Source organism: Papaver somniferum, unplaced genomic scaffold, assembly GCF_003573695.1.
Source record: "Papaver somniferum cultivar HN1 unplaced genomic scaffold, ASM357369v1 unplaced-scaffold_150, whole genome shotgun sequence".
Taxonomy (NCBI): Eukaryota; Viridiplantae; Streptophyta; class Magnoliopsida; order Ranunculales; family Papaveraceae; genus Papaver; species Papaver somniferum.
This window is the reverse complement of record NW_020624377.1, coordinates 58,133-68,843: the sequence shown is the minus strand read 5'-3', so window position 1 is coordinate 68,843 and position 10,711 is coordinate 58,133. Positions and strand designations below refer to the sequence as shown.

The 10,711-nt window shown below is 38.0% G+C and overlaps 1 protein-coding gene across 2 annotated transcripts; it reads right to left on the bottom strand.

Moving 5' to 3' along the window:
- Positions 1–1,797: 1,797 nt before the first annotated feature.
- Positions 1,798–5,729, bottom strand: LOC113335926 (F-box/kelch-repeat protein At3g06240-like). 2 transcript variants are annotated; one of them, XM_026581938.1, is made up of 3 exons: positions 5,557–5,729; positions 4,402–5,409; positions 1,798–2,342 (listed from the first exon to the last, which is right to left on the bottom strand). In XM_026581938.1, the coding sequence occupies exons 2-3, from the start codon at positions 5,079–5,081 to the stop codon at positions 2,339–2,341; spliced, it is 684 nt and encodes a 227-aa protein (XP_026437723.1). In that variant the 5' UTR covers positions 5,082–5,409; positions 5,557–5,729; the 3' UTR covers positions 1,798–2,338. The 2 variants fall into 2 exon arrangements, with proteins under 2 accessions (XP_026437723.1, XP_026437722.1); XM_026581937.1 differs by having other exon boundaries at positions 4,402–5,729.
- Between the last annotated feature and the right edge of the window lie 4,982 nt (positions 5,730–10,711).

Here is a 10,711-nt window from a genome sequence, read left to right as displayed (position 1 = left end):
ATCGAAATCGAAGAAAAATATTCATTTGGCGAGGTTATTCATTTATCGAACATTCGTTTATCGAGGTTCAACTGTATTAGAATTTAAAAGCTAAAGTTTATTGACCTGCAAAGCATTATTTGAAATATAGGACCATTGTTAAACTTTCCCATTAGCTTCCATGGGACCATAAACTTAAGTGATCAAGATCTCCATACCCCTTAAATTCATTTCAAAAGATAATTACAGGCGTACATTAAATTTTGAAGCTATTAATTTTATCTCGACATTGTTATGTCAGGCTATGGCTAGCCCTTTCGCTATTCCAACGGAAGGAACAATAAACCAGTCACGAAAACTTGATTTTTTAAGGTATATTTCCATGCGAGACAAATGGGCTTAGTCTATGCTAAAAAGATAATTACAGGTTTGTAGTGTTGACCAAAAAAAGTTGAGATGATCCCTAGTCTGAGAGGACCAACACCATGGACATGCCAGGTCAAAATTTCATGATTAAAATGACGAGGAGAATAAAAAAGAATTATGAGCCCAAGGAAAGCAATTATAGCCAGAGTAATTAAATTAGAAACCTGGGAAAGTTTAAAGGGCTTGGAAGCCTAGAAAGATATCAAAGCAAAAGTTACACAAAGAGCAGACCAAAGATTTATTCAAGAAGGGAGTTTTTGAGGAGTTCTAGAAGCCTGTGGACCAATTAACTAGGGGAAGAACCAGTAAAGCAGCACTAAGGGTGAGCAAATAAGAGTGAGGAATTACACTGGCTATAAATAGACAATGAAAATGTTGCAGCTGAAGTAAAGTGAATACTTTACAGGAAGCAGAAATTAAGACATTACAGAAAGAAATAACAATGCATCTGGGAAGCAAGTTAAACCTAAAGTACATAAGCAAACACAACAAATAGCAAAGAAAACCAATTCAAAAAACGAGCTCATAGTCTCTGACGGCACTTTATACAACTAGTTCATAAAGGAAACTGACCTATTGCTGCTGCTTTTTTTTTTGGATGGGAAGAGATATACTCAACGTGGTTTGTACCACCACCAACTTCTGAGGGTTATTTTCATTTCCAGCTGCAGTCGAGGTGGAATCTTAGTTCTTGAACCATTTGTTTGGATGATTCCGGAGATGGTTGATAGGTCGAAGGTTGTATCTTATCTGAATCTGACCCTCTAAACTCTATCGCATGTTTCAATTAGTATTACAATGAGTTCTCATCTACTCCATGTGTTGCAGGATGTATTTGTAGCTGAGGCTCATTGACTTGAGCATTTACTTGCTGTACTATCTCAAGGAAGTCATCTAGTTTGGCTTCAGCTTGTTGATGCAGTGATAAGAGGACCTCACCCTTTCAATTTATGTTCAAGAAACCACAGAAGCCACAAAATTGAAAAGAAACTCAATGATCGCCCCAAAATCAAACCCAATTCACATTCAGTACTACCAATAAAGAAGAATTTGTACCTAAAACCTATTCTAGCTTTGACTGAGATGCATAAAAACCCACGAATGCCAAAAGAGGATTAATTTCCCTATTGTAATCATTATATCTACTCAGGTTCTCACTATAGAAAAAACTCTCCTAAATTGAAATGTGATATGAATTGATGATAAGTGTTACTGACAAAAGAGACATCCCTGAACTTTCAAGAAAATGATGCAATCCTAGATACAGGAGAGACCAAAAATTACAACACAGTTTGGAAACACTGTCTACAAATTTCAAGTTCAGAGACCGAAATGATGCAATCTAGCTATGGGAGCTATAAAAAAACTACCAACAGAGTCAGAGAATATCAGTTTCAAGTCACACGACACAACAAAAACGTTTTTGAACTAGTTTAATAAATTACAGTATGGAAGTATCTCGGCAGTAATTGCCAAAATCAAACAACGAGAATTACACCAGGACATATATTACACTAGTATATGCTGATTGCAGTTTATAGATATGTGCTAAAAAGAGCATCGAATAAGAGACAATCAGACTCATATGGATCCGACCTCAGAGTCTAGTGAAGTTTTACCAGCAGGAATATTGGTTCCGACATTGATTAGATACCTTAAAGCTTCTATTTAACTACTAAAAAGCGTACAGACAATGTCAAACAACACTACGAAAACTCACTATGAATTAGTGCTTAGTATCTCGGTGATAATTGCATGGAAGTACACCAGGCTATTTGCAGCTTCAGTCAGGAGCATTCTAAAATTCCAAAAATACTGTAAATTTCTTCGCTTCGCAGAAACCTCCCCCGTTGCTCAGACAAGACTCTTTTGAACACATCAGTTTGAACTTAAAACTGATGAGATCTTTGTTCCTTCTCGAATAGTATCCTGTTCACCTGAAAAATAATAAAGTCAATGCATAAAGTATAATGACAAAAGAAAAAAAAAAGAAAAAAAAAAGGAAAGGAACTAAGGAAGAAAGATAGACACAAAGAGAGGAGAGATGCCCAATAAAATACAACGCCATCTAAATGCACATAAATTAATAGAGTTATTTCATCTGTTTTCTACTGCAATAAGAACCTCACTGACTCGTCTGTTCTTGCATTTTGTTATTTCATCGCGCGTGTGATTTGAATATACAACAGCTATCAATAGGTCCTAAAACATACATAATTTTCAACTTGCTATAAGAACCAACATTGACCACATAGTCTAGCAGCAAGCTTGGATATGCAATGTCATTCATTTTAGTTAATTTTAACTTGTAAATTTCAAAGCATGAAAGCGCCTAACACAAGGTTACGAAGAGAAGCAAAGAAGAAAAACAAAAGTAAATCATCCTTTAAAACAAATCCATAGCAATCGAAAAGTAAACAAGAAAATGAGAAAACTTAGAACATTAAGAGGTAACAAAAATCTTGAAGATGAGGTTAACTTCGAAAATCCTAAAGTTACACATTCACTCCATTGAAATTGCGAGACGAGAAACTGGACTGCTGGAAGGCTTTTTTTACGTTCCAAAGCCACACGCAATCAGTTAAACAAAAGTATACAACTTTAAAGACATGAAGATGCTATAAGGATCATTAGTGAGCTGATGCGCTCACAATGGCAATGCCTGCCATTCAACAGTGTTGGAAACCCACAGAGGTCTAACTTACCCACCTACTAGCTAAATAACCTACCTACAGGTATTAATGACGGCAGGATGATGGATATGCCTCTAGTGACAGGGTGCGCCTTCCAATCCTCTTTTTACAATTAATCTCTTACATTTTAATGTATCTGCACATATTGATGATATCTTAGGTGCCTTTTCAGGTGGTTTTTATTTTCTCGAGCTAGAATTATTTCAGTGAATTGGAAGGAACCACTATTGAAAAAGATGTCATCGGGATATTCAGAACAAGCAAAACTTTTCACCAGAATGTTCCACAATAAATACACTGAAGATACTTGAAAAAAAATGACTCATAAGAGCAGCAAATGAAAGGACATGCAAGGTAAATAACCTACTAACGCGTTTCTATTTGACTTAATTTTTTATATTAACTAAAGTGGTGTTGTAGTTTCAGACCCAAAAAATATAACAACCGAAATAATATAAAAATGCATAACATGTGAAATTTTACCTCAATTGTAGACAATGAGAAAACTAAGAACATTAACAGGCAACAAAAATCTTGAAGTTCAGAGTTAACTTCGAAAATCATAAAGCTACGTATCCGATTAAGAATTTCCATTGAATTGCGAGACATAACTAATAAAGAGAAGCTGCACTGCTGGAAGGCTTTTTTTTAGGTTCCAAAGCCACAAACAATCAGTTAATTATAGGATCATTAGTGGTCAGTAGATGCACTCTATTTTCTTTACCTTCCTGATCAAAGAAGAAGAAAAAAAAAACCTGAACATGATTTTTAAGGTCACCCTTAAAAAAAAGGCCACGCAGCACTTGGAGCTTTATAAACACAATATTAGATTGAAATGCACAAAATGGTTGGAGAGATACGCTCAAAAGTGATGGCAATGCCTGCCATTCAACAGTGTTGGAAACCCACACAAGTCAGTTACCCACCGACTAGCTAATTAACCTACCAAAAGGTATTAATCTCTTACTTTTCAATGTATCTGCACATGTTGATGATATCTAACTATCTAAGGTGCCTTTTTTTGTAAGGAATCACTATGGGAACAGATCCTTGGGATATTTAGAACAAGCAAAACTTTTCACCAGAATGTTCCCCAATAAATACACTGAAGATCGATATTCGAAAACAAACCGCACATAAAAATAGCAAATAAAAGAATATGGAAGGTAAATTACCAACTAACTCGTTTCTACTTTACTTACTTTTTCTTATTTTCTTATTAACTAAAGTGGTGTCATAGTTGCAGACCCAAAGTATGACAACTGAAAGAATATCAAAAATGCATAACTTGTGAAATTTTTACCTCGACTGTAGTGGTTCGGGATTCTTCAAGATCCCATTTGTAATTCGTTTCTCCATATACTTACCAGAATTAAGGGAGCTTATGCTCTCCACATAACTCACTCGATTATTTTCCATAGTAATATCACAGACTGGCACTGAAATAATTCCAATAGCTGGATCACATAAAAGGAATTTCTCGCCACAATGATCTACTAGAAATTCCCCACTGTCATAAAACCATAACGGCCTCCAATATGGAAAGACATACCCAGGCCATCGTAGCAGGGTTGCAGAAGGTTTTTTGACCCAAGATTTGTTTACTCCATACTCCTGCATAACCCACACATCAATTCTAACTGATCCCCAAATAAAAATTATAGAAATGCAGTCTCCCCAAACTCCCACATTTGCGTACATAATTCCTTGATAATCTATAGGTGGAATAATATTTTCAGGTAACGGCATATTCACCATTGTCTCACTGCCAATATCAAAACAGATTATAACTTCGGTCGAGGTTTTTTGGGTGGTTATACTTCCCAACCAATGAAGAGCTCCATTGAAAAACACACCATAAGATTCATTACCACCACGACGAAATGAGTAATTCACGGTGCCCTGAATACTACTCCATGAATCTGATTTTACTGCATAAACATCAATTTTGTAGCAAACAGCTCCTTTGTAATCCGACATCATCACTAATTTGTAATCGTCAATGTTGGTATCATAACCAAATCCATAGGTAGCCTTGTAACCACCCCCAGGCTTCCTAAATTCCTTATATTCTCTTGTTAATGGGTTCAAAATACTAAAATACTCGTCAATTGGCACTGGACGATATCCCCTTTCATGATCAAAACTAGTAACCTTTAAGCAAATCAAGCCATCAAATGAACCCAAAAAATTAAGAAATATGTATTCTTAGATTCAAATGGGTAATTTAACATAACATCTCCATCACATATACATGATAAAGAGGATGATGAAGATGGTGATGAAGATGAAATTGAAGCATAATCAATACCTGTAGAGTAAATCATAGGGTTCTTACCATGCCAGGAATTATCAAACAAGAGTTTTAGGGTTGGTCTTGCTTTGATTAGTGAGATTCAGATGATTTTTGATGAAATTAGGTTTAGAAAGTAGATTATAGAAAAGTTTGCATACACACCTTGATACCAAGATGAATTTCGCTGGTAGCTTCAGAAAGATCACATCATGTACTTCTTCAGGAAGATTTAACAACAGAGATGTTGATTCTCTTTGCTTAAGTTTGGATCTAGTACGACATGAGATGCTCATTTTTGCAGTCTCAAAAACCCATTTTTCAAGGAGAGTTTTAGAATTTTAAAATGCAAGGAGTGTGGTTTTTCAACAGCCTCCAACGAATATGACCAGGCTTAGTTGGTAGTCTGGGGCATTTGCCCCAACGACTTAAGTTGACCAGACCACTACTTGATCGGCAGTTTTTTTTTGTTTCTTTGATGAAAAACAAAATTACATAAAGACTAAACAATGCTGTACAAAATTTTTACAATTTCATTTTTAGTAAAAATATTAGAGATGATGCTCTTTTTTTGGACTTTGTGATTCAGGTGGCTTGTCTTATGTTGGAATCTTTTGATCTCATTTTTTTTTAGCTATTGAGTCCGCGGTTGCATTGTGATCTCTAATTATGTATCCAATCTGCGCATGAGGAAGTTTTTTTTTCAAATTTGCACAGTGTCTTCAACTGTTCTCTGTTACCCAAGATCAGTCTGTTCTTTACTTTGATTATAACAAAGAATGCATTTTCTTCATTTGTAGCTCTCCATATTGATAAGTGGTGCTGGCATAAAATATTAATTGACGGCCAATTCCTCCCTTTTTTTCGGTACCGGGATCAGCAACACTGATCACCTTGGCCGCAAATGCCATTTTAACGTCCAATAAGCCATATATCCTTTTGGTTATTGGATTTGTTTGTATTTCCTTCAAAAGAGTTAAAACAAATATTTTAATCAAATAATGAGTCCAACTAGTGTAATTATGAGTATAATTGTATTGCACTCAAACCAAACATATAAAAGGCTCCCAACAGGAGAAATTCTTACCTGGTAATAACACCATATATATACTTATCATATAACAATAAAGTAACTACTCTGAGTGGGGGACTAAATATAGACGAAGGGAAAAATTATCATTTTAAGACTAGAAATAAAATGGTAATTTCACGGTTAGGGAGTGAGTCATCATTCTAAGACAATAAAATTCAGAAACAAAGTTGATCAAAACTAAAATGAGAGAGAATTGGTTGTGAAAACAAACCTTGAAGACAAGTTCGATCCTCATTGCAAAAAGACAAACTCATCTCATAGGACGAAACTCAACTCCCGCGGGCTCAAGGAAATAATAGCAATAATTTCTAGTATACATGCTCGACGGACTGCTAGTCGTGATGCCATGATCCTTAGCAAACGTCTCCGGCGGACTGGTGGTCACGTAGTTTCTGTGGAGCGCAAAACGTTCCCAGCGGGTTTATGAACCTGAAAACCATGGTTTCAGCATGTGTTCGCGAGACGCGACTGGTTGTGATGTCGTGATCCCTAGCATACGTCCCCGACGGACTTCTTCACGTAGGCTATGTAGACGCGTAAAAACATCCCCAACAGAATTATGACCCAGAGCAGAGACATCTATGTCCCGTAAGTACGACTTATCTCTAATTAAGACCAATGACTGACTCATAATACATCATTGCAAGATACACTAGACACGTCTTCTCTAGGCTTCAATTCAACTTATTGAGGCTTCTTAAATAATTCTCGGTATATCCCCGCGAGTTACACTGGTTATTCTGCCCCTGGTCCCTTTCGACAGATTCCTAATACATCCCTGCAAGGTACACAGATCATGTTTGCCTAACTATATAAATGCAATCGTAATTGACTCATAAAATATATCTACAAGATATGCTGGTCAAAACGGGTGAGCTGAGGTCTCATTTATTAGTCATGAAAGCCTCCCTATTTGCCCCAAACATATCCCAGCTGACTCTCAGAGACTTAATCTCATGAGCTAAGCCTCGAATGACCTCATGCTGATTCAAGCAGAACTAGAGGGCACAATCCTTACCTAAGGTTCAAGCCCATTTTTTCAGCGTCTCAAACACATATATAGCTAGTAAATTGAGTGTGAAACGTGCATGTTTATCAAAAAACGTGGATAAACCCCTTTGAGGTCTTCAAGCTCAACAAAGGGATCCATGAGAAATAATCCACATGACTTGTGTGACCGGACATGAAGGGGGAGGGGGGACACTCTACACGCGATAACTGAGCCTATCATTTTCACGTCACTCATCCTTGTCACGCTCACAAATCAAGAGAATATTTCTATATCTCGGACAACTTGTCTATAGAGAATATTTTTCTCTCTGAACACCTCACCACAAAGGCCGACTTAGCCACACACAAATGGAGGGATATCAATTAATATTTTGGTCTAGTAGTCTATGACACGTGTGAGAAGTACCCGGGTTATTTCTCAGCATAAAAGAGAGTAAAAACAATGAATAAAGAGATAAGAGCATCCTAGTTTATCTCTATATATTCCTGAAGAGATGCGAAAAGTGCTTCGCACTGATACGTATGATCTCTATACCTTGGTAACTATTACTATAAAGGCGGAATTCAAAATAATAATAGTCGAGAAACTTAGAAGAACACAGAACACAAGTAGTAATTCGAAGAAAATATCTTCTCTAGATTATGAAAAAGAAAACAATTACAATTATCTCTTTGTTACGCTCACATTCAAACAGTAGATCAACCTTAAAATGTTTGATAAGCTTGCTTTTGCAATAATCAATTGCCTCACAAACTTCTCTCTAGGTGTGTCTGTTAAACCTCCTTTTCTAGGGTTAAAACCACACTCTCTAGATTGTCTTAGCTATGAGATAAAAATCTCTATTTATAGCTTTAAGGGTTTCCAAAACCTCTTTGAAATCTATTTCCTTATCTAGGAATAATACCTTTTCTAGGTATATTTCTTTATCTAGGAATAATTCCTTTTCTAGAAATAATTCCTTGTCTAGGTATATTTTCTTATCTAGGAATATTACCTTATCTAGGAAATATTCCCTTTCTAGGTACATTTCCTTATCTAGGAATATTCCTCATCTAAGAATACTGCCTGAAAATCAGTATTCCTTCCTTAAATTACAATTCTATCCTCAATCCTTTTTGAAGATCACTAGTTCCCGGAGAGAGGAAGATACACATGTATCACGCACGACAAGTAATTCCTAATTTTACCGACCTGAGATTAGAGCATTCAACTATAAAAAGTTTTATATTTCCTAAAGTTAAGAACACAACTTTCTCGTAAACTCTCAGAGTTATTATTCAATTATATGATCTCTCTCTTTGTAATGACCCGTCCCTCCACCGATACTGTCCCACTGCGGTTATCCGACAATGCGGGGTTTTCAACGGGCATCCCTGCGGTAATCCAGCAGAAACTTCCCGAATGGTCACCCATCCTTGGATTGCTCCCGCCCGAGCATGCTTAACTGCAGAGTTCTCTGCCAACTCTGGAGCCAATTGTGCTGAAAAGGCCTCGGTGTTAGGAAAGGACAAACCATTACTTATATTCCATTTGGCCAACCACTGCCAAATATCGGGGTATTACAATACCACCACCTTAAATTGGAGTCGTCCCCGACTCCGGAATATATTCAAGCCCAGATTTCCGACGTTCCCTACCCCTCATGAGAAGCACCTGGACAACCCCGTCCAGCGTACCTTCCCACCCTCGGCAGGTGAAACATCGTCGGCTCTGATACCATTTGTAATGACCCATCCCTCCACCGATACTGTCCCCACTTAGCCACTGCGGTTATCCGACAGTGCGGGGTTTTTAACGGGCATCCCTGCAGTAATCCAGTAGAAACTTCCCAGATGGTCACCCATCCTTGGATTGCTCCCGCCCGAGCACGCTTAACTGCAGAGTTCTCTGCCAACTCCGGAGTGATAGGTGCAATATTTGCACTAGTTAGGTACTCAAATTCTTTGCTTTCTTGGTAGTTTTTGTACATTATGCTTTGATTTTGTTTGTTTTGAGTTTCTTAGGTATTTAAATCTATCTTGACCAAAAGAAAGTGGAACTTGTTCAAATCCGGGATTTCTTCGTACCATCTTGAAGTGAACGAAAAGACGAAGAGAACGGCGAAGGAATGGAGCGATTCTGACGTCGCATGAAAACGTTATGAGCATTTGAAGCGAGTCGAAGTTGCGACAAACTGAGACAACACAGAATTGCCATTGACACTCCAACGTATGTGAAGGGGCTGACAAACTTCAAAAGAAGACTGAACTGTCAGTCTTGGGAAACTGACAGCTGAATGGTAGTTATCAAAGTGTTGCTGGAAGTGATGGAGCAGACTTAGACAGCAAAGTTTGTTGGGGTTAATGGCGTGTTGTTGATAGAAGGTGAGATTGATGCTGGCAGCTACCAATAATGACGTTGGAAGAGATGGAGAAGTTAAAATCGAGTTCAGCTGAGGAGTGTTAGCAAAGAATGAAGAATGGTGTTCGACAGAGTGCTGTTGATTATCGAGCAAGGAAGAAGCAGATGCTGCCAGTTTCATGGTTGGATATTTATGGAGCTTTGGCAGTTGGCAGTGACGACGAGAGTTCACTGAGTGTCGCTGTTATGGAGATAGAGAACAAGGTCAGAAGCGTGGATCATGGAGCCTGGCAGTGATGGAGGAGCTGTAGTGGTTGTGTGTTTCGAAGATATGGAGTTTACAGAGAAGTGAGATGAACTCGACAGTGGTTGCTGTCATTATTGACCAGAGATTGATGCCGATGAAGGAGTTGGTCTGCTGTTGTTGTAGTGGTTGAATGATGGCTGGAGAGAGAATGGGTCTGTGATGTGGATGATGGTAGTTGGTTGCTGCCAGTTTCGGAAGAGATGAGTTATGATGACAATAACTCAATCTTGGAAGTGATATAGCTGAACTATGGTGAACGAGAAGATAGGGCACGACAGTCAAGAATGGTGGTAGTCGATGGAGGTGACTGGTTGAACATCATGGAGGAATGGTGCGCTGTGAATGAGCTCAGCTCGAGTTGGAATTATTGACTGAGATCGGGGAAGAATGAAGGAAGTTGTGTTTCTGTCGATTGGTTAACTGAAACAGCGAATGGTGGAACTGGGGACCAATAATGGTACCGATGATTGAAGGAAGTGAAGTCGAGATGAGAACTGAGAGTATGAGATGTTGGCTGTCTCTGTAGGTGTGTTGGTTGTTTGCTGAGACATGAGTCCGAGTAAGAGAG

What these genes read in the sequence shown, in the direction of transcription:
- LOC113335926 (XM_026581937.1), bottom strand. Translation starts at nt 5,081, where the DNA reads ATGATGTCGGATTACAAAGGAGCTGTTTGCTACAAAATTGATGTTTAT.